The following is a 25,134-nucleotide window of genomic DNA, read 5'->3' as shown; positions in this document are numbered from 1 at the left end:
ATAAACTCTAGTTGTTCCATACACATTTTATGTTGGACTGTGTAGTTTTGCTATGTGTTTTCTGTCTCATAGTAGAAATTGTTCTCGATCAGTACTTTTATTATAATAAGATAAATTTGCCATTCCATCTTGAAAATTTTGCATAGAGGACACATATTCTATAGTGAAAATTTTGGAAAACAAATAATCTAAACTTAGGCAATGAAGAAAGTAAAACAGACTTTCAGAGCGGTTACTGACCTTTCAATAATCCCTGGGCCAGAATTTGGTTCAGAATGTTATAGTAATACGCATTAATTGGAAAAAAGAATAGAAGGTGGTATGAACCATCAAGGTCCAAATGATATTTGATACAAAGCAGATAGGATGTGACTTGAGGTTTTGGAGATCGCTCATACTATATTTGTTTAACAGGTTGGTATCCCTGTTCTGTTCAAGATACCATTTTCTTCCCTTTCCTGCCAGTTCCTCCTGTAGCCTTTCTTCCCATTTTTAAAGTGGTAGGCATATTCTGCTGGTATTTCTGACTTGAGTGAATTGATATTTCAGGTCGCATCTGTTTCAGAGCATCATAAAAAGTGCTTTAAAAATTCCTTAATGTATCCCTGGCTGGGTATCTCGGTTGGAGCATTGTTCTGTGTACCCCTCCCCCCCAAAAGGTTGCGGATTCGATCCCTGGTCAGGGCACATACCTAGGTTGTGGGGTTCAATCCCCAGTCAGGTGTGTACTGGAGCAAGTGATTGTTGTTGCATCGTTTCTCTGTCTCTGTCTCTGTCTCTGTCTCCCCCTCCCTCCCGCTCTCCCTCTTTCTCCTCTCTCCCCCTCTCCATTCACCCCCTTCCTCTCTCTCTAAAATCAATATTTAAAAAATTCCTTAATGTAAAACATTTCAGGCAGATTTAATAACTTTCAATTTTTAATAACTTAGATTACCAAAATTAAATATTGATTAGGATTCGACACTTTTAAAATGTTAGAAATGTCTTAGACACATGTTGCAAACAGATTTAAATGCTGAAGTCAAATCGTTTGTAGTTCCTTAACTTAGTAAAGAAATGTGTTCTCTGTGACCAAGGTAGGTAGAGATTGCTTTCTCTTTAATAATTTGACATAATAATTTGACATTTTTATAAAGAAAATAACCTCAGCCCTGGCCAGTGTGGCTTAGTTGGTTGGAGAGTCACCTCAACGAAAAGGTTGCGGATTTGATTCCCAGTCTGGGCATGTACAGGAGGCAACCAGTCGATAGTTTTTTCTTGAGTTGATGTTTCTGTCTCTCCCTTCCTCTCTCTTTAAAAGCAAGGAAAAATGTCCTCAGGCAAGGATAAAACAGAAAGAGAAAGAAAATAATTTCCAGTGTGCTATGCTGTAAACCAAAAAGATCTGTTCTAAGGAAAAAGCCTGTATCATTTTAATGAATGTCATCCTCCTTTTGTGGCATAAAATTTTGTATTATAAAATTAAAGAAACTGACTCGAATATTGGTTTTTAAAATACATAGTATATGCTAGAATTTAGATTTAATTTGGCATAATTTTGAGAGTATTTGAGGTCATGTGTTTTACTTCTGCTATTACAATCCCTATTTTTAAATATTATCTAATTTTTATTCATTTCAGGTATTTTACTCCAACCATTTTTTATTAATATTTCTTAAAGCAAAAGCAAAAATGGGTAATATTTTGGCTTGACAAAGTAGTTCTTAAGTGTTTAGCAGCAATCAAGTTTAACCTCTTCGTTCAGATTATGTTATCTCCATAATAGCGAACACTGGAGAAGCTAGGGGAGGTCTAAATAGAGCGAGTGGTGGTGCTGCATTTCCTTCCAACCCCGTAGTGCAGGCAGTTCTGTTACAAAGCAGTATATGCATCTCTGGAAAAAACCTAAAGGACTGCAAAATCAGACTTTAAAAATAGGGAGAAGCCATATAGAAACGTAATAATTATAATAAAAATATTAATACAACTAAACATTGTACCCAACATCAGCTAGCTAATTCTAAGTTCTAGGATTTATGCCTCCTTCTTCAAGATGTAGGTTCATGAGGACATTCAGTCCCACTTATGATAAATTGTCAGAATTAGAAATTTTGATCCAGGGTATAGCCTTCTTTACCAGTCCTCCCTACCTCTAATCCCTTTAAAAAAATAAACATGGAGAAAATATTTTCATGGCTTCTTTATTCGTACTCACAGCTTGACCAGAAAGTTCATCAGCGTGGAAAGCCTAGCAGTTCTTAAAGCCACTCCCCAAACACTGCTTGCCCTCTTCTACAGGATTTTCAGGTTTTTTTCTTAAGGTCACCATGTATTGCTAAGGCTCTCTCTGTGAGAAAGCTTGTCCCCGATGCCTTAAAGCATTACTGGGATGGAGAAAATTCTTTGTGGACCAGTGTGACTTTCACATTATACTGACCTCACCCCTTGGTGATGAATGAATGAGCTAATCCCCATTACAGAAAGGTGTTCTGTAAAAATCAGACTGTTGTCTCATTGTTTCATCATCAGTACTTCATGCACTGAGCTGTATATGTGTACATTTGTGTTTCAATTTTTCCCTGTGCTGTTCATGTCAAGCATCTCTGCCATGTAGGGAGGGGAGTAGTGTGATGAAGGGTATGCCAGTAGGGTATTGTTTGTCTCTTAGGCTTGTATAGCTTCATGTTTTCAGACAGACCATACCCATTGGACCATGGCATCTTTTGTTGGAATTGTGCTGTAATTCAAATAGTTTAGGTACTAATGTAGGCATTATCATTGCTACAAAGTAAAGGAGAGGGGTTTTAGAGTTAGGCAGACTTGTCATTGAATCAGATTTAGGTGACTGAGTTTTGGTTATGTGAGGATAATACTAATTATCTGGTAGGATTATTTTGAAGAACAAGAGATAATTTATATAAGACAGCATAGTGATTGGCACATAGCAGATACTCAAATATTACTTCTTTTTCTAATGATGAAATTTGAGACCACAAAGATTAAGGGACTTGCCTAAGGTTTATACCCCTGTATGTACAAAAGTCAGAATCACTGGCTACCCTATTCCTATTTTTAGTTTTATATGGAGAAAAGCAAAAACAAAATTAGAACCTAACTATAGGTTCAGAAATGGAGCTATAAGGATGTGAATATATTGTGGGTGCACACAGATTCTCTTACTGATTGAAGTAAGAAAGTATTTATTCTTTCTTTGGTTAATGTGTTTCACTTACTCATATTTTTCTATTCAGTTATTGATGATAATGATAAAAGATTGGCAGGAAAGCTCTTGATGTAGTTCTTATTCTAACTAGATTAGTGCTGCTTTTGAGTGAAGGGTGCTGTGCTTAAGGACAGCAGTGTAATTCATGCCTGCTCGCACTTTTTCAACAGACTCTATTTCCCTCGCTAAGTGATAATAACGCAGGCATTGGTAAATTCACTGTTTAGGTTTTCAAAAAACATGGCATCTCCTCAGGTCAAAATAAAATACACCAGGTTGCTTGTTTTATACTACTGCTTTATACTGATCATGTAAGTTTTCCTTTAGGGTAACTCATAAATTTATTTGGTTAATATAAAATTAATCCCTTTCTGTCCCTCTTTTAGTAAAATTTCTGCCTTTTAAAATGGTCATTGTTTTATCCAATTATAGATAAAAATACAGTAGCAAAGATTATTCCTTCCCCTTGCCCCAGCTTGCTACCGTTTAGTGTTAGAAGGAAGAAATAGCCTCAGGATTTCTGGAACTGAGATTTGTTCACCTCACCTGCAGTTATTTTATCTCGCAGTACCATTTGCAGTATTGTCAGAGAACATACATGCTGTAGGTTTCATAGAAGGTGTGTTTATAGTGGTTATAATTATGTTGTTTGGAAATTTTAAGAATCAGAACACATAGGATTTGATATTGGAAAGTGTCTTTCATTAAAATTTTGTTCTCTTATAAAAATTGAGATTACATACCCAGTTTGCATGTAGTAAGTGATTAATTTTGAAATCATATTACATACTATATTTTTTTTCAGAATCAGTTGATATGTGTGATCAAATCTCAGAAGCTGGAGGTACACAATTATTTAACTACTAGAAAAGAAAAAATGCTGCTACTTAAACAATGGCATGCCTTCAGTTTCTGAGAAGCTGAAATATGAAAAAAATGTGTCTCTTAAAATCTATGAATATTATAAGTATATATTCAGGTTTTAGGGGTCTTTTGGCAAAGAGCAAATCTTGCATTGCCATTGTTGAGGGCCCAACTCCATTCTCTGTATATGTGCAACTGTGCCAGTTTTTGTTCATTCATTTATTCCTTCCATTAGTGTTTACTGAGTGTCTTTTACATGCAGAGATGGTCTTGTTTTTGGTCACATAATATTTCTTCTTGGAACTTCTATTACATACGTCGACCGTAACACCAAACCAAGTAATTGTATGATAGTACAAAATACTTCTATACCCATCTAGATTTCAAGCTATCTTAGAGCAAGACTATTGTTTTTTTCATGTCATTGACTAGCACATAGTTGGTAATTCATTGTGATTTCTTTATTAATTAACTTTTGTTGAGAGCAGGAGGAAAAGAAGTAGAGCACATACCTGAAAAGAGAATTTATGTGAATATGCTATAACGTAACAGGAGTTTTGAATTTCAGAAAAATCTGATTGAATTTGTAATTCTAAAATGAGATATCAAAGAGTTCTTCAGATTGTTAATTTAAATTAGGTGACTTTGCAAGTATGGCCTAGTATTTATGTGTACATGTACGTACTCATTTTAATTTTTAAAGAAATACAAAAGTCTTGTGTTTATTTTAAAAGCGACATCTGGGCACTTTATAGTTTGAATTCTCTTTCTCTTTTTTTAAAGATTTTATTTATTTATTTTTTGAGAGGGGAGGGGAGGGAGAAAAAGAGGGAGAGAAACATCAGTGTGTGGTTGCCTGTCAAGCCACCCCCACTGTGGACCTGGCCTGAAACCCAGGCGTGTGCCCTGACTAGGGATTGAACTGACGGTCCTCCGGTTCACAGACTGGTGCTCAATGCACTGAGCCACACCAGCCAGGGCTTAGTTTGAATTCTTATTAGACCTTAGAAGAAATCCAGAGAAGCTTGTTCAGCAGCTGCACCAGTAAATTACTATTTTAAACACTGGTTGTGTAATAGCTGAATTGAAGTGTCTAAAAGTAAATTTACTGGATTCAAGCTATGTGTTGTATTCCCAAATTTGTTGAATTTGACAAATTTGGCAGAAGCAGTGAGTCTGAATATGTACTAAATAGTTTTATTAGAACCATGAAGACATGCTTCAGACATTTTAAGATACTTTCTGAAATTGTTTACGTCTTTTTGCTTTATTTTGAGATGATACTGTGATCGGAATGAAAATGATTATTGAAAATAATCCAGATGACACAGGCCCATTGCTGAGGAATCTTTAGGGATGGCCTTAGATTGGCAGATCTTAACTGTAATTTTTTAAATTTTGCAAACTATTTTCTTTCTCTTTATTATAAAATATAGATACAGAAACTGTGTACAACAAATAGTGATCTTAGTGTATTAAGATAAACATTCTCCTAACTACCACACAGCTCTCAATATGTAGAAATGTGCCAACTCTGCTAGAAGCTCCTTGATGTGCCCTGAGTCATAACCCCTTCCCTTCCTTCAAGTAACTTCCTTCCTCTGAGTTACTCTCCCAGTAATAACTCCCTGTCTTTATGATTCTCTCTGCCAAGTATGTCTCTCTAGATACTATTGTTAATCTCAACCATTTTAAAAAAGAGCTGCTATTATTTCTCTTTTATAGATTTATTTTCAATATCTTTCCCTTAAAATTTATTTGTTTGACCTGTTTTTCATAGTCTGGATTTGCCTGATTGCATACACATAATGCATTTCAGCACATTCACCTGTCCCTTTCACATCCTCCTACTGGCAGCTGGATCTAGAGGCTTCACTAGGCTTGTTTGATTTCTCTGTCCAGGGCGTGGTGTGTCACCTCTGTCTGTTCCTCCTCTTGTGATGTTAGCAGCAGTTGCTGTTCAGTGCCTCCATCCAGTAAGTGGTTGGAGGTTGCAAAACGGTGGTGTTCTAATCCTCTCATTTCTTATTTGCTGTTTGATTCTTTAGTACTTTAGTTCATTTAGGAAAGGTATTGTAAACTACTTGAGTTATTAGGACCATACTTGAAAGCCAAAACCTTATAAATTATCAATGGTAATTAAACAACTATAAATTTAAAATTTTTAGATTAGAGAAATAAAAACTTGCCAAATATATCATGAGTACAGATTTCCCCCAAAGAATCAGTTAACTTGATTGTGCTATTAGAGACAGACCATGTATGTGATATTTTTACCATTGATATTTTACCTGATAGAAATTATACAGTAGTAAGAACAAAACTGAACCAATACAGATAACAGTGTAGACACATTTTAAAGTCATAATGTTGAGAAAAAATGCCCCCACACAGTCACAAGAGCATTGGTTCATGTGTATAGAGCTCAGAACCAGGCGGACTCATTGATCTGTCCTGTGAAAGTCGCGATGGTGGCAAGGCCTTGTGGGTGATGAGGGCTAGTTTCCAGGAGTCACTAGCGCGGGCTCTGGGGGATCCGAGTGTTTTCCTTTTTAAGATCTCAGCTTTATTAAGGTATAACAACATACAATTATAAGACATTTAAAGTGCACACGTGGTGATTTTATATACATATACATTGGGAAAGGATTCCCCCATATCTACTTAATTAACACATCTATTATCTCATGTATTTATCTTGTATTTATCTTGTTTGGGGGGATTTGAAAACATTTAAATTCTATTCTCTTGTCAAATTTCAGTTATATAACACAATGATATTGCCATGCTTTATATTTAATCCTTAGACATTATTCATCATATAGCAGAAAGTTTTTTCCCTCTTACTAGCCTCTCCTTATGCCCTTCCCCACACCCCCCCCCATCCCCCAGCTTCTGGCTACCACTTTCCTACCTTGTTTCCGTGAGTTTTATCTCTTCTGTTCTATTTCATTCTCTTCTATTCTTAAAAGGATACCATGCAGTATTTATCTTCCTCTCTCTGGCTTATTTCACTGAGCCTAATGCCCTCAAGGTCCATTCGTGTTGCAAATGGCAGGAGTTCCTTTTATGGCTGAATAATATTCCTCTGTGTGTGTGTGTGTGTGTGTGTGTATCACATTTTCTTTACCTGTTCATCCACTGATAGACACATAATGTGTTTCCATATTTTGGCTACTGTGAATAATGCTGCAATGAACTTGAGAGTGCAGATACAGCTTTGATAACCTCTTTTCATTTCCATTGAATGTATATACCCAGAAGTCAGATTGCTGGATTATAGTTTGTTTTTTTTTTTAAATGCTTGCCTGTGTTTATATTCACTGGTTTGCTGGGGGGGGGGCGTTGGGGGGAGAGACAGACATTGATGTGAGAAACACCTATTTGTTGCCTCCTGCATGTGCTCCTACCAGGGACTGAACCCACCACCTCAGTATGTGCCCTGCCAGGGGTCAAACATGCAACCTCTTGGTGATGTATGGGATAGTGCTACAACCAGCTGAGCCGGCTGAGCCACCTGGCCAGGGCTATATTTTAATTTTTTGAGGCACCTCCATACTGTTTTTTATAATGGCTTTATCCCTTCACATTCCCACCAACAACGCACATTACTTCCCTTTTTGTCCACATCCTTCCCAACACTTACTATCTCTTGTGCTTTGATGATTGTTATTTTCGCAGCTGTATCTTACTGTGTTTTTGATTTGCATATGTGCACCTTTTCATGTACCTGTTCACCCTTTGTATGCCATCTTTGGAAAAATGTCTAGTTAGTTCTCTTTCCATTTTCTAATTGTATTTTGTTGTTTTTGAGTTGTATGAATTCTGTATATATTTTGGATATCGACTCATCATATATATGATTTGTAAATATTTTCTCCCATTCTGTAGGTTGTCTTCATTTTGTTGATGGTTTTCTTTGCTGCATGGAAGCTTTTTAGTTTGATGCTGTCTCACTTTTTTATTTTTACTTTTGTTGCCTTTGCTTTTGGTGTTCAATCCAAAAAAAGTCATTGCCAAGTCTGATGTCAGGATCTTACCTCCTGTGTTTTCTTCAAAGAGTTTTATGGTTTCAGGTCTTACGTTCAAACCTTTAATTCATTTCGAGTTGGTTTTTGTATATGGTGTAAGAGAGGGGTCCAGTTTCATTCTTTTGCATGTGACTTTCCAGTTTTGGCAACGAGAGTGTCCTTTCCCTGTTGTTTGTTCTAATTCATAGATAGGCGGTGCTTGAGAGGCAATATAGCACAGTTTCTGAGCCTCACTTTTTCATCCATTAAGTGGAATCTGCATCATAAGTTTTGACAGTGAAATCAGGTTTCAAATGCAAAACATTTAGCAAGCCCTGGCCCTAAGATTCAGTAAAGAGGTAGTACTTATTATTTTGTGGTTGTGTTGAGAAATGATCAAGAAGCAAGGTGATAAAGTTGGATACATTTTTGGGTTTTAGTCTGTGGAATTCAGTTCCATTGTTTTGCCTAAAATCAGTTACCAGTTGAAACCGTCAGAGTATCTGTAATCATATGTAAGTACAGAGCTACATTTAGAGATTCAGATACGGCTTTAAGAGCTCTTTGTAACTAGTAAGCGAAAGTAATTTAGAGTACGTGCATGAATTTTTGGATGTGGGGTGCTGGTACAGATTACTGAGGCCCTTTGGTCCTGAAGGTGGCCTAGGACAAATCTCATAATTTCTTTTACTTTGCTACTGGGAGCCTAAAAGTGCCCCATTTCCGTGTCGTTCCACGCCCCGCCCAGCAACCCTCGATGATGCAGACCCACTGTCTGTGGCCCTGATGGGAAGAAAGGCAAAGTTTAGAGGTCTGAGAAAGGAGAGCGGTCTCTATGTTAAGAAGGGGCTTTTATATGAAAAAAGATAGTCGCAATGGTGTCATGTTACTGTCACCTATGCCTTTCGTTTCTCTTGCTGCTGCAAGATCCTTATTGTGCCATGTTGGAAGACAGATTGGCCTAGTGAACATAAACTTTGGCTCAGACATATTTGAATTTCAAACACGGTACTAAATCTTACTAACTATAAATCTCTGGGCAGGTGACCTTAATCCAAGCCTGTTTCCTGTTTTGTAAAATGGGAATAATGATCTCAGGGTTCTTGATTAAATGAATATGCTGTAAGTAGCAAAGTGTTGGTCTCTAGTGGGCACTTTGTAAATGTTTGCTGATGACATGGATGCCCCTGAAGTGGAAGCGTCTTCACCAATTTAAATATAAAACAGGTTTCTCAACCTGTACGATTCCCTGCTAATATTTTGGTTTCTGTATCTCAGTGTGGTTTTTGAATTTCTGCAATAGACTGAGTATTTTTATAGCTTTCAATTAGTTATTGCTTTTCTCTTGAGTTAACACTGTTTTCTGTAGGTAAGAGAGAAAGCTTCAGAATGAAGATCTAGGAAACATTCCTTCTAACAAATAGAAAACCAGGAGTTCTGGAGAGAGTGAGCATCATCGTTATTGTCTTCCCAGTTATTTGAATGGCTGACTTTAGTGGTCAAATCCTTAGGCAGGCCTCATTGTGATAAGGAATTCGAGTTGTGACCCACCCACAATGCTTCCTCTTAGTTTTAGGTTGAGTGTACAACACAGCATTGTTTGTACTGCAATTGAGGGTGTTTAGAAGTTTGAGAGTGTTTTACAACTACTGCCTTGTTAGGTTTGTCCAGAAATACTGTTTTATAACCTGAAAAATTTAAAAAATTTCTTGTCTGAAAAGTGACAGATCACTACATAAGGGATCTAGTTTACTGATTTTATCCTTATGACAGTGTTGCTTTATTTCTACATATATAGAGATCTTTGTAAGAAAAATCATGGTGTTTATTACCATTTAAAAATAATAGCCCTCAGTCTTTACTAAGGACGAAAGAAAAATAGTTTTAAGTGGATTATAAGTGTTCTTTGGTATTAGAATTATGTTTTAGATGTTTTGTGTTTTGGTATTTTCTTGGTGATGGTTTTCTGTGTGTACGTTTTCATTTTCAGTCAGATAAGGATATTGGTGGGCAGTAATGGGGCAGGCTAGAATGAAATTCCTTTGGCCTAGTCTCTATTATAATTATATAACTTATAATTATATATAAAGATGTTTTTCTCTCAATTTTTTAGGATACAGGGCTATGCCTTTGGTCAGCATTGTATCCCCAGTGCCTGACACGTGGTAGAGTTTAAGTGTTTCTCTTTTTCAGTTTAAATACACAGTTTTCTGGCTGTATACTGGGTGCAGTACAGCCAGGCAGTACTCTCCCCCAATAAGTCCACTCAACCTTCTTGCCAAGAATTTGAAGAGGAAGATGGAAGTCTGTGAATACTGATTCTCTGGTATATTCAGCTAAATGAGGTCATTGTTTTGCCAGAGAGAAAGAAGGGAAATATGGGCGGGAGTTACCTGAATTCTAATAGCACACATACCAGCTGAAACCTTCAGGAACCCAAGCAAGGGGTATCACCCAGGCAAGGTAGCAAATGAGAGTAGGATTCCTAACTTTACAGAGCAAATAACGAGAAGACAGCTTTTTCCCTCATGTGCTCTACAGTGGTTGCCGTGGTTATTAAGATGGGAACCCTCTTCAAAAAATGACTTGCTAATTTTCTACAGACAGTAATTTTCCATATTATAGTGCTGCGCTTTCCCTAAAGCTCAAAGCCTTCTTGTAAAATGACTATGAGAGGCAGAGTGGAGGCCAGAGCTGAAAGGGTTTGAGTCAGTACTTGCTCCTTGCGACAGTGTTCAGGCTTTCCTTAAAGATGCTAAGTTATTTCCGAAATTTAGCAGATTCTGGTTTTGTTTGGTCTTGTGGTTACTGGCTCCTTATTAAGGCAGTAGCTTTCGATAGTGTTCTTTCTAGTAGAGTTGTTTATATGGCCCTATTATATTCTTCATTCAGAATTCTCTCTCCCTGCTACAGAATGTTGCACAGTGCTGACTCCTCAATACCAGGAGTTGTGGACTCTGGGAAAGCTGCCACCTTGCCTGTTGAAGTGGAAAAATCAGTATTCTGGGCTTTTTTGCTGGCTCTCTGATGTGATCATATCTGGTATTTGCTACGTTTTATTTTGTGAGCAGAAAGGGGAAGTCCTTGTATTCAAGACTTGTACTTGCCAATTTCAGCAGATTCTGTGATACAGAAGAATGGGAGAGTGAGGAAAAGTGACTTACCAGATAGGGTTACCGAACAGTGAACAAAGAAATATGTCAAAGAGAAGGAAATGTGATTTGCAAAGGTACAGACAGGAGGACATAGAGCATGTGGGTAGAACGCAGGTAGATCAATGATATTGTTGGGTAATGTACAGTTTAAGTCAAACCAGTGTGTATTGAAGAAGGATAGAGGTAAGGCTAGATTAGGAATGTCTTGTGTGTTGTGTTTAGGAGTTTAGGCTCTATTCTGTGAAAGTAGTAATTTTCAGAAGTCCTGTAGAGCCACTCTGGGATTGCCAGTTCTCTGTGCACACTGCCGTCTCCTCCCACCAACCTCCCTCACAGACTCTCTCTTTCCTGATTGATGGTCCAGCACGTAAAACGTTTGGAAACCGCCACTGAGGTGTTGCCATTTCATGTTCTGGCAGCGGTATAGAGAGTAGATGGAGAGGGGTGGGAGACAGAAGATAGGGAGAATACTAGGGATGCTGTTCAGATAGTTTGGGTAAGAGCCTATGGTATCTGCTTATTAAATAGTAGCAGAGAAGTGGGATTGATTGTAGAGCTACTTACGAGGTAGGCTTAGGAGGACTTACTGATGGCATGAGCGGCAGAAGTGTGAGGACAAGGCAAAGGTAGTTTGTAACAGGTGATGGGAACCAGAATGATCCTCGATTCCTCCCTCTCTCCCCTTTCTTAACTTTCAGAAAAGTCTCAAGTACCGCACTAAGAAACTAGGTTGCCCCAGAACCATTTGATAAGTGGCCAACATGATGTGCCATCTATCTGCCCCAAACACTTGAGTACGCGTTGCTCGTATACAAGGTCATTCTCCTACACAATCACAATATAACCATTAAAATCAGGACATTGGCATTGGTATCTTACATTATCTATCCTCAGGCCCCGTTTGAGTTTCACCAGTCGTTCAAATAATATCTCACATAACAAAGATTTCATTCAGAATCACGGTTGCATTTAGTTACCACGCATCTGAAACGGTTCCTTGATCTTTTCTTTACTGTCACCCCTGTAACACTTTGGAAGACTAGGCTGGCTGGTCATTTTGAACAAGGAACTTTAATTTAGATTTGTCTAATGTTTACTCATCAGTGGATTCAGGTTGGGTTAGTGGATGCCTCGTTGACAGGAATACCACAGAAGTGATGCTATGTTACTCTCATTGCTTCCCGTTAGGTAACATAATTTCAGTTTGTCCCATCACTAACGTTTATTTTCAGCCTCTCTCAATCTGTCTACACTGGGGGACACTTAAAATAATTTTCTGATGTTGAGAACCCCTGCATAAAAATTGTTATATCTACAGCTCATGGTACCTTAGCTTGATCAGTAAGTTGTGGATAAAATAATTCATTGATAATTGTCGGTGTTCTTTTCAGTACAGAATACTCTTTTTTTCTGTGGATCTCTTTATATTGGCAAATTTATTAGCTTCCTTTTTTCATATGGTTGCCCTTCCCACAAAGGATGTCATCTGTAATATGTTAGGAGAGCATCTAGAGGACCGTTTTTACTGCCTTACGTTACTACTTTATCTTGTTTACCCTTTCCAAATAGGCCTTATCACAGATTTCTACTATACCAGATCCAAATGAATACAATAAATACAAGAGTAGTTTTTTCCCCCACATTTAAAACTAAAAATTTGAGCCAACTTTTCTTGGGAGAAAATACAGTCCCCTGGTAATGAAGCTTAACTTACTTTCCTTGAAATTAATCTTCCTTATATTTTCATAAATTTTACAAACTCATAAGAAATGTAAAAAGTTTGCATAACTACCTTATGCAATGTAGCCTCATCAGATTTAATTTATATAAAGATTGTAAATTGATTGTGATTAGTATTTTTTACAGTATGAAAAATTTATTGACAAAATTGGATAGTAACTCTGCTAAACCATAAGTCAAAGCAATATAATAAAAATATCACCCAGGTATAATGTTATACAAGACTTTGAAAAAACATTTTCTTATGTAGTCAGTAGTATTGTAATAACTCTGCATGGTGCCAGGTGGGTATTGGAATTATCAGGGGATCACTTCATACATTATGTAACTGTCTGAGCACTATGCCATATACCTGAAACTAATATAAAGTAACATTGAATGTCAACTGTAATTGGAAAATAAAATTAAATAAAAGAGAAACATTTTCTTAGGATATGATTGGCCTAGCAATTAGAAAATCACTTCTTTTATAGGCTCATAAACATAAAATGTTTTGGAATCTTAAAAATAAAAATTTTATTTTTTTAGTGCAAATTTACTTCTTTAATGCAAAAAGTATATTCACCTCTTGTGCTTGTTCTTTGCTTCACAAATACCACTTCAGGGTCAGACATGAGATAAGCAACCGCACACACATTTCCTTTTCGACTGAAATGAGACCACTTCTTCGCTTGCTCTTGATGGTTTATTGAATAAGAAAAAGATTGTTCAAATGTGTGAGGAGTTAAAAATTATAGCATGATGTTCATTGTTTTCCTATGAATAGCAGGATATTCTTTTCTTCACAGAAATCCAGAGCTTCTATGGGGCAGATCAGTAAAACTCATCTTGAATGTATAAGACCACAGCTCTTCTCCCTTTTTTCTGAAGTCAAATTCTCACGATCAGAAGACTCAGAAAGAGTTCACCAGTGGTACACTTGTGTTGACAGGGAAGGAAAATCTGTTCAGTTTTGTTCTGCAGCTTCTCCAGGTGGTTTCCAGGGAAGACTTAAGACTTGCCGGTGTCCTTCTACACTCAAGCCCAAGCAGCAAAGGATACAGTTCAAGATTTCTTCTTATAACATGATGCTTTCCAAAAATGCATTTTCCTTTTAAGTCCAAGAATCTTGTCCCTTGAAGTCAAAACCATTTCTTCATACCTTACAGGGGCCGAAGAGTAAGCGCCACACTGGCTAGTTTCTGCAGCCGCTCTTCATCTTCAAGGTGTTCAGCAGGGATGTAGCCTTGTCTTAAAAGGACCCCTTTCAGCTCGATGCCCTGTGGGAACTTTTCCTCTGCTAAGCCACTGGATTTCTCTATGTAGTAGGAGCTGTTCTTTAGACATTCTGGAGTGAAATGACCTTGGTTTAATGAAGTTAATCATTTTATAGCGTCTTCCAGAACTTTTTAATTTTGTCCCGGTAGTTTTACATGGACACCTTCTGAGTCAATTCAGGTCTCCAGAGAAACATGTGAATGCAAGCCTTGGCGTGCAGGGAGGCCCCCACCCAGAGTTGGCTGCCGGAGCATTCTCACCATGTTCAGGCGTTTGCTGGGAGAAGCCCTAGAGGAAGCGTGGCCTGGCGTGACTGTTGCGGTGGATTCCCAGGTGCCGTCAAGCAGCTCTGCTTCTCATAGCCGGTTCTGTCTCAGGGATAGTGTGCAGGGCACCACTGTGGCAAACCATACCTTCCCCACCCCATTTGGGCCGTGACGTCATCCCATTGTGTGCACACCTTTCTTACCCTGCTCGCGTTTGACACCCCCACTCAAACAGACGTTTTTCCTTCTGCTCTGCCTTTGCCCTGCCGGGTTGTCCACTATATGGACCCCTTCTCACCCTTCTTATAGTCAGGCTTTGGCACCCCATGCTGGCCTGTTCTCTCCCCACCCCCCACGTACATGACATCCTCCTGAGTCTGCTTGGACTGACCCCCCTCCCTGGCCTGTTACCCTACTTCCCACACATATATGTGACTGGCTTGACATATATCACCTAATGGCTTTGGCACTAAATTGTTTACGGAGGGCATAGTAGGAGGGAAAGGAAGAGCCGTCTGGGTTTCTTAAATCTATAACTGGCTAGAATATGGTTCCATTTAGAGATGTAGAGAAAATTGGAGGAGGATCTAAGAAAAAAATTAGGTTGAGAGGGAGAGACGAGAGAGAGAGACAGACAATAGGAGTTGAGTTTTAAAATAATGAATTTAGGGTGACTGGTCCATCCTGGTAAAACTGATAGGTTCAGTAGAGGGGTTTGGCTGGAGACAATAGAATTGGTGGTCATTAGTTTCTATGTGAAGTCAAAACCCTAGGTTTCAAAGAAACTGCAGTGAAGGGAGGAGCTGGCAGTGGAGAAGAGCTGTGCTGCCTGAGGGATGACACCACGAAAGGGTGATACCAAGGGAGCTATGGGACAAAAGAGTTGTAAAGAAGGGAGAGTGCTTTGCTTGTTCAACAATGCAAAAAGCTACAAAAATGGTAAAAGATCCCTTGGGGTTTAGCAACCAGTTTAAAATTGTTATCATGGAGTAAACCCAGATTGTAGTTGGCAGAGTAAAATGGGAAGGAATAATTAAATTTGGCCAATATAAAAATATGTATTTATGTAAAAAATAGGTAGTGTTATGTGGACTGAGAAATAGTGTTTTGTGTTCTTTCTGGTAAAGATTATGTGATTGATGAGGCATGTGGATTTAAATTTTTCAGTTCGGAACCATAAAGCTTGATTACTTGCTGCTTGTATGATAATACTCTCCACATTGTTCATTTTGTGTTGATTTTGTTAATCTGCATTGCTAAGGGTCTGTTCAGCCAATTTTGCAGTTTTTGGAAGATTTTTCACCTTAAGTTACATATATGACTTCCTAGTTACCTGCTGTGGAACTCGAATTACTCCAGAAATTATGTTCTTTAGAGGCATTAACCTTTTTAATCATATATTTGTTTTTTATGGCCTGTGCTGAAAATAACAAGAAGTTCCATAAAGAGATTAACATGATTTTAATGACTTGGTGATAATTTATAAATAAATGTTAAAATATATTTATACGCCATCAGTTTCAAAAGTATTGCCAGTGACTTGCTTAGTGCAGACTCCGACTTTTAAAAATGTGTTTAACGTAATTGATATTATATGTGTGGCCTGCTTTGAAGTTCTTTGGTGGAGAAAAAATGCTTAGCACATGACAGGCTTTAAAAAGATGTAATAATTGCTTACTCACTAAACTGTATTGAGGACCTACTAAGCCAAGCATTTTTGTAGGTGCTGAAGATAACGGCGGGGAGAAGGAAAGTCTCTTTCCTTAGGGAGCTTAAATTCTAGCGGGAAGAGGCCAGTAACACTTGAATAAAGAGCTAGATGGATGGGCACTTAGATAGTAGGCATTGTTCCAGTGTTTTGTGCAGTGCGTGGGGAAGGATAAAACAGGGCAGGGGGAAGGTGAATTATTTTAAATAGGATGAACAGGGAACATGTCACTGATCAGGAGATATCTGAACATAGTTCTGAGGGAAGAAGTGGGGAGAGCCATGTGGATATCTGGGGGAGCACATTAGGCAGAGGGGCGAGCCGGTGCAGAGGCTCCAAGGCAGCAGCAGATTTTCCTCTTTAAGAAAGAACAAGGGTGAGAAGAGTGGAGCAGAGTAAAAAGAGAGAAACAGGAGAATGCTGAGCTCAGGATGGTGGGATGTGTGTGGATTATATAGGACATAACAGGCAATTGTTAAAAAAATACGTTTTTATTCTGAGTGAGATGAGAAACTGTTGTTGGAATTTGAGTCAGCAGAGGAATCTGACTGCTTTCTCGTGTTAATTTGGAACAGAGAGAGTTACAAGGTGAAGTCAGGGTGTTAGGAAGCGGGGTGGTGGGGTGGCCCGAAGAGGACTACTGGTGACTACAGAAGCTCTGTTAGAGTTTAGCGGACCCTAAACTCCGTGCTGGACCCTAAACTCCGTGCAGAACGTGATTCCAAGCTTTGAGTTACCCTTCTGATGATCAGTACAGTGTGGTTTCTTTTCCTGCCATCTTTGTCTCAAAGCTTCTTAAGTGACTTTGTAGTTCAAACCTAATGGATCCTGCCTGCCATGTAACTTCCAAAACTGTATAATGCTGTGCAGTCATTTGGAGGCTTTGGCAGTTTGCTTGAGTCACCCTTGCTTTGTTAGTGTAACCAGTATTCCTCAGTGTCTGCTTTCACTTCAAGGTTAGTCTTTGCCTTGGACTCTTGTTTTGTGGCTCGTAACTCCAGTGCACTCTCAGGCAGTCTTCCAGAGCTCAGCTTGTTTAACGTGTGCTCTGCCTACTTTGATTCCTTTAAGAGCCCTAAGATGAGCAGTTCGAATGGTTTTAGATAATCAAAGGTCTTATGAAAGCAGGCTTCATCAGAAAGTAGTTGAAAAGTTTGTGAGAAACAGTTGAAAAGCTTTTTATTTAAAAAACAAAAGCACTGAAATTAGGTCTGAAGTACCACTGAGTCAACAGGTGTAATGACTAAAAACTACCCTGTATTTTCTAGGACTTGGGAAAAGTCACAGAGTACTGTTTTACCTAAATAACCTTAATTTTGAATTTTTAAGAGTGAGATTGCTATAATACTTCTTTTCTTGGGGTGGAGCTGACTGTAAGTGTCTTGTCCTTTGGGTCCCCTTAGGTTAGGACCTCTCTGGACGTCACACTGCCGCAGACGGCCATCCTCCCCACACACTAAGGGGGAAAAAAGAAAGCCAGTGATTACTTTATATGACGTCCAACTTTATTTTAATGTGGACTGTCTGAACTTTTGATGTATTTGAAAAATGTAGTGTTGAATATCTGTATTGGAGCTTTTAATTTCTCTAACCATTTAGCCTTTGTTAGATTGCCGGAACCCTAACGATAGGCGTGCTGTGCTTGCCTCCTCATTGATGGGGCACAAGGCTGTGTGAACTATGCGTTGCAAGCAGTGCTCTGTCCAGAGGGTTTAGATGAAGTAGGTACCGTGCATCCTAATTATCTGCAGGTGGTAGGGATTCTGGTTTTGGAAAAGAAGGCAGTATCGATCTTAGAGAATATATTCTTATTTGTTTAAAGATTTTATTTATTTATTTCTAGAGAGAAGGGGAGGGAGGGAGAGAGGGAGGAAGAGAAACATTGATGTTAGTTGGTCGGTTGCCTCTTGCACGCCCCAACCAAGGGCCAAACCCACAACCCATACTATGCCCTGACTGGGAATCAAACCAGTGACGTTTCACCGTATGGTGCGATTCCCAACTAACTAAGCCACACTGGTCAAGACTAGAGAACATATTCTTTTAGGATTTTGTTGTATATAGTTTCATAGACTAAGGCCCATGAAAGAAAACTCAGTTGAGTGTCAATTTCTGGTCCTTGCTTTGCTAGAAGCTAGCAATCTTGAGAAATTTACTTTGAGCATCGATTGTGAAGTGAGGAGCATTTTTAATTTATGGGGTTGGCCAAAAAGTGCATTTAGTTTTTTCCATATGATGGCTGTAGTAGTGCTTAGTGGTCTTTAACTTCATTCAAAACAATTGTGTTAGATTGTATTGTGACAGCTGTGATACCAGCATGCATTTTTTAAGAAAACATTGAAATTGGTGAATTTTTGTACAGCCATTTTAATATTGAAGATGGAAGGAAATATGTGACATTTTTGGCATATTATGCTTTATAATTTCAAGAAAGGTAAAAATGCAACTGAAACTCAGAAAACGGTTTGTGCAGTGTATGAAGAAGGTGCTGTGACATCAAACATGTCAAGGTGGTTGGTGAAGGTTCGTGGTACTGCTGGCCTTTGGGCCAAATAATTCTTTCCTGTAGGGCTGTCTTATGCATTGGAAGATGTTTAACTGTACCCCTGTCCTCTGCCCATTAGCAGCCAATAGCAGGACATAGCTGCTGACATACTCAAAATATCCAAATCAATAAATTTTTTGGTGAAAATGAAAAATGTGTCTTTAATGTTATGGAAAAAACTAAACAGACTTTTTGGCCAACCCAATAAAATTTCTGTCATTTTGTTCTATCAGCTTTATTCCTGGCTGAATTATTTTCATTCTCGTTATACATGATTGTCAAGGAAATTATACAATTTAAGGTCAAAATATATTAGCCATCACATTTTATTTTACTGACCTCCAGTGTGGTCTCCCTAAAACATGTTATGTATTTGATATGTATTGACATTGTATACCTCTACTGGTGAGAAGAAAAAAGAGCACCCTGATAGTATACATTGATTTTCCTTTCTGTTAGGATATAGGGTTCTGTTTGTTGATGTTTGTATTTTGTATGACACAGTCTCTGAAATCACACAAAAAATTTGCTTTAAAAAAGTTTAGAATTAGAATTTTTAAAGTAAGAATATACATTCTTTTGATAATACTTTATTAATTTTCCTATATGGCAATTTCAAGTTTTATATCATGGGTGCTTAATTTTTCCTTTTTAAAGTAGGGCTTTATAAACTATTTTTTAAAATGTATTTTCCCCCTAAAATATTTAGGACTTGATTCTGATTTCTTATTAATTATTGGATAAATATTATTTTAATTAGGCCATTAATAGATTATTTATCTATTTAATAGATTATTTTTAGAACTAATTTTCTAGAAATACTGTCTAGAAAATTTTGTTTAGTTTTAAATTTATGAATATCAACAGCAAATGAAAAATTTCCTCTACTTTCTATATGTTTATTCCCATTTCCATTACCAAAATAGATAGTTTAGAGATATCCAACCAATATATATATATATAGTACATGAAAAAAATTTTATAGACTTATCAATTAGATATTTTCAGCCTCTTTTAATATTCTGGAATTCCTGTTGTCTGACTTACAGCTACGTTGTTTATTTTACATTAGTCGTGCTTTAAATCCGACTTTTCTGCTTGGATCTAACAGTCAGTCTGTGTTGTTTTGAAAGATATTTGCAGTCACACTCTAAGTATGGGAGTCAGCTAACTTTATTGGCCTAAATTAAGACATTTTTCTGTTCCCCAGTTTAACACCGAAGTTACACAATGATAATGATTTGAATTTTTATTTATAATTGCTAACAACGGTTCATTGATGACCAGTTCTAGTCCTGTTTTAGAAATGCCAATAATAAATTTTCTGTTTGTTGATAGGCGACTGCTATTCTTTATGATGTGCTTTGTGACCTTTGTCTTTCATCTTTTCCCTTTGTAAGCTACTCTAATTCTGTCATTAAGCCCGTTTCAATCTTGTAAAAATACTCCTGTTGGGTTGGGCTCACAGAGGGCAATGTGCTTGGGGCCTGTATGTGTCCCAGGCAGCATCCCCGGTTTCCTGCTGTTCTGTGCATAAACGTGCGAGTGAAGAATGTCCTGTTAGTGTCAGGTGCAGTTACTAAAACAAGATTTTGATTCGCTCTTTGAAGAAAACTTACGTGTAAGAGAGTTACCTTTACATATTGGAATGCTATATATATTCACTTGTGATTTGGGTCAGGGTTTTTCTGTGTCTTATTTTTAACCTGCTCTCCGGTGATGTTTTCAGTTTGTCTTTGACATTAGCTAGTATGATTTTGATGATCTTTATTTTCTGGAGTTTATCTTCTGAAAACAATGGGTATATTTAATGTGCTTTTTCTAAGGAACTCTACCTTCTACCCTTGTTCAAACTGATATAATTATTTATATTTGATGGTTTCAGTCTACATGAAATAGAAATTTTTGTTGTGCTGGCCTGAGTTGTAAATAAGAACCACTTGACTTTTGAAAGCCACATTTAATATAGATTACATCATGGTTTATTGATTACATTTGATCATCCAAATCACGTACACCAAGGGAAGTTCCCTTCCTCTCTCCCTAAAGCACGATTTCATATCTCCCTCTTAAATTTCTAATACTCCTCTCCAAGATCACTCTCAGCTGATGACCTTGCTTCCTTCCTACTTTAACCAGTAAATAAAATGAAAGGAAGGAATGAGAAGGGAATGTCCAAAGACTCCCACCACTATAAAAATCTCACCTATTTTTAACTGTTTCCACATTGAGAAATATAATAAAATAAATAAATAAAATAAATGTAAAGTACCTACAATACCTCTCTGCTTTTCCATCTGGTACCATAAATGACATACCCATTTTCCTAACTGAAACTAGTTCTTCCACTTTTGAATTCTTTCTCATCCCCTATTAACAGCTAAGGACATCACCATTTCTTCTCTTTCTTGCTTACATTATCAGCTTTTGCTTTGTACTGCATTATTCTTGTCTTTATACAGATATACTCCAATTTTAAAGAATCACAACTCTTTCCTACCAATTAGCCATTTTCCCTACTAATTTACTCCCTTATGTGTTCCCTCTTACAGTAGACGTCTGTCTAACTTGTCCACATTGACCATCTCTATTCTCTTTTTTGTCGTCTCTCAATTCTAGTAAGACTTCACATACCAAAACTTTCTCCCATTACTAGTGACTTCCATGTTGCTGAATCCAGTGGTCAGTTCTTTGTCTTCATCCCATTGATGTGTCACAGTGGTTGTTGTTACTTTCTCCTCTTGGCTATGCTTTGTGTGGCTCCAAGGATACCACTCTTTCCTGATTTGGTTTCTTCGTCATCTTTGCTGTTGGTTACTCCTCCTCTTAGAATGTTGCAGTGCCTCAATTTTTGTAACTCTTCTCTTTCTACACTTAACATTTCTAGTGTAATTAGGATCCAAGAATCCCCACACCCCAATATAGCTTATTTCTTAGAAAGTACAGGTTATAAAACCTAAAATTAATTATTGCTATTTTCAAACTGTCCTTCAGACTTTCTTGCCCCTGTTTCAAAGCTTGCAGTGAGAATTGCAGATCTCTGGGGGATCGACCATCCAGTGGCCAGGGTTGGAAAAGTCAGTAAGACTTTCTTATGAAGACTGTTGTGATAGGATGTAGTTCCTCTGAAGGCGTGATAGCAAATGGATATTGTATTTCTTATATCTTGCGAACCTTAAAGATATTTTAAAGGAATATTATATGAATTTCTGTAATGTGTTGGCATTATTTGAATATGTCCATATAAATACCTTCAAAGGATACAGTTTAAGAATAAACATTATGAAAAGTTTTCAGATCAAATTTTAGAGGTTATGTTAAAAATATAAAAGTAAATATGCTTGATATATAAAATTTGAGAACTATGGTAAAAAATAAATTTAAAGCACCTATAATACCACTGCCTAAATATAGTTTATATTTTGAAACATTGTCTTTTAGTCCTTATATATTAAAAACCATGCTGTGGTCATATAATTTCCTGCATTTGGCTCATAGTGTAATATAAGCATGCATGTTCCCACATTTTTTACGATGAGCACCCTGCTTAGGATTGCACTGTGTCCTGTTTCATGGATTCCTTTGTCTTGAACATTTAGGTTTTGATTATTTTTATTGACATTTATTTTCATTTTTTAATTTTTGCTTTTGTGGATAAAGCTGCAGTGAGCTGCATAATTTTTTTTTTCTGTTTTAGGATTACTTCCTTAGGATAGATTGCCAGAAGTGGAGTTACTGGGTCAGAGGGTATGATCTTATGAACTTCTTTCCTTTTTAAAAAAATAAAATAATTTTTCTTTATTTGTTATCCAGTTGAAAAGTGAAAGTCATAATGACTATACTTGGTATCTCTTAGAAAACTGTGTATAAAGGCAAGGTTCTGTGATCAGAAAAGTTCGGGAAATTCCTAGGGAAAAACGCCTTTTTAACTTGGTTTACCTTAGTGTTTCCTGAACTTAACTGAGTATCAGATGTTTTCTTTTTCTTTGTGATACACTTCTGAACATTTTGTGGACATTTTACAAAAGATATAGTTTATGAACTACTGATCCAAAATTTCAAATTGTTTTTGGTGGTCAAAGCAACTAAATCTTCATTCTAAAATTATTTTTTAAAAAGGAGATTAAAATTAAGTTGTTTTCTATGTGGTTTTTGAGCATATGTCTTCATAAAGTCTCATGACTTTTACAATTTAAACTTTCTATATTGATTCCTAAAGAACATCTTAATGCCTCAATGACATCAAGTACTTTTTATAATCTTTAATAAAATTTGGAATATTGACATAAAAGATTAAAGTAGAAGATAATATTAGATTGTACAAATCTTTTTTGTCCCCTTCATTTTTCCCTACAGAATGTGAAAACCTTTGCATCTTCTGATAGTCTAGCCAAGGTTCAAGAAGTAGCAAGCTGGCTTTTGGAAATGAATCAGGAACTGCTCTCTGTGGGCAGCAAAAGACGACGAACTGGAGGCTCTCTGAGAGGTAACCCTTCCTCAAGCCAGGCAGATGAGGAGCAGATGAATCGCGTGGTAGAGGAGGAACAGCAGCAGCAACAGCTAAGGCCACAGGAGGAGGACCACACCGCGAGGAATGGTGAAGTCGTCGGGGCAGAACCTAGACCCAGAGACCAGAATGACTCCCAGCAAGGACAGTTGGAAGAAAACAATAATCGCTTTATTTCAGTAGATGAGGACTCCTCAGGAAACCAAGAAGAACCAGAGGAAGATGAAGAACACGCTGGGGAACAAGAGGAGGAGGATGAAGAGGAAGAGGAAATGGACCAGGAGAGCGATGATTTTGATCAGTCTGATGACAGTAGCAGGGAAGATGAACATACACATAGTAACAGTGTCACAAACTCCGGTAGTATCGTGGACCTGCCTATTCACCAACTCTCCTCCCCGTTCTATACAAAGACAACAAAAGTGAGTATATTCAGTCTGCCGCGCACTTGAGAAATTTTACATATCCATATTAATTGTAATAAAACTTTCCTCATACTGTTTGTATTACTGCAACATTATTTTTCAGATCTGTAATAATAAAGTGAATTATTTTTGTTTTATAGAAGGTATTAGAAAATATTAGAGACAGAAATACTGATAATGGGACAGTCTTATTAAAAATGGAGGGAAGGTAATCGATTCCTATTTATTATGGTGAAAAATCATTACTATCAAATTTTATTATAAATTTTGTCCCTGGAACAGAGGTTAGTGGGTTGTGTGCAGTAGAGAGGGTTGAGGTGAAACATGATTTGTGTAAATCAAGTAGTAAAAATCTTTTCACATTTACAAAATGCAGCCTGTGGGGTGGCTGTGAATTCACAAGTGCTAGTTGCTCCAAGGCATGAGTCACTGGAAGTTACTTCATAGTTTTCTTATTATGATGGTTAAAATTTATCCTTTGTAAATAGTCTTCTCTGCATCATGTAGTTAAACAAGGTGAAACTACAGCCTGAATATTAATATTTGGTTGTTGGTGAAATCGGAGTTGTTTTTTTTAAAGTTATAAAGTATTAGACACTGACATATTTCAGATTAAGCATTGTGTCTACATTATGAATCATGGATGGATGGATGGCAAGAGTGGGTGGTAGTATCTTCACTGCTTGCATTCCTCCAGATTTGATTATAATTAAAACATTCAGGAACACCAGAATAATTGGTTTTTCTTTGTGACTCCAATTCAGTGGAATACTCTGTTTACTTCTCAAAGCCATTTGAATATTGACTATAGGGTAACATCATTTTGGTGGATATTTGACTGTGTAGTGGGAGGAGGAGATGATGTGAAGAGGCTGAGATTTCCTACTTTGTGTCAAGTTTCTGCCACCACTTCCCTTGCCTGCATTTTTCCTTTGCCTTCCCATTCCTGGGAGATGGCTGTTCGTATCTATCTCCTTAGCTCATTTAGCTAGTGGTGCCCATGGAGTTAGCCATGGACATATTTTAAAAGGTGGATGGTTAGACTCCTCTCTAAACTGGAGGAATCTTATCAACTCAGGGACTTGGTGATTAGGCCAGTGCTGATACAGCCCTTTGAGGCTATGCCAGAGATCAGGGACTGGAATAGCTAACCAGTTATACTGTCACGACTTTCCAGTCTTATCTTTGCTATAGGATAGGCAGGGAGGTGCTGAAATGGTGAAGTCTGTCTGAGCTTAATGGAGGAAGTGACTATAGGCAGCTGCTGGAAATTTGGTCTTTCTAGTGCTTGTTCTTTGGGGGTGGCATGTGCGCTGCTTTCCTCAAAACATACCACTTAAAATTGTGGTTGTGACCAGAGGCAGGGATTGTGGAGAAAGAGAAGCAGCATTATTTCTCTCACTACCCAGTCTTTCTCCCCTCCCACCCCATCAAAATACAGTGAAAATGAAATGA

The 25,134-nt window shown here is 37.6% G+C and overlaps 1 protein-coding gene across 5 annotated transcripts in view; it reads left to right on the top strand.

Moving 5' to 3' along the window:
* Positions 1–25,134, top strand: part of FBXW7 (F-box and WD repeat domain containing 7) — a 163,756-nt gene that overhangs the window by 56,155 nt on the left and 82,467 nt on the right. For 2 of the 5 annotated variants that reach the window (XM_024568972.4, XM_045202799.3), the window contains 2 exons: positions 22,445–22,494; positions 23,104–23,676. In XM_024568972.4, the coding sequence (XP_024424740.1) occupies positions 23,173–23,676 (504 nt within the window). In that variant the 5' untranslated portion in view covers positions 22,445–22,494; positions 23,104–23,172. Of the gene's footprint in view, positions 1–22,444; positions 22,495–23,103; positions 23,677–25,134 lie in introns of those variants that run through there. The other 3 variants (XM_045202800.3, XM_053930518.2, XM_053930519.1) reach the window with 2 other exon arrangements.

This window comes from Desmodus rotundus, chromosome 9 (genome assembly GCF_022682495.2).
Source record: "Desmodus rotundus isolate HL8 chromosome 9, HLdesRot8A.1, whole genome shotgun sequence".
NCBI lineage: Eukaryota > Metazoa > Chordata > Mammalia > Chiroptera > Phyllostomidae > Desmodus > Desmodus rotundus.
This window is presented reverse-complemented; position numbering and strand designations above follow the sequence as displayed.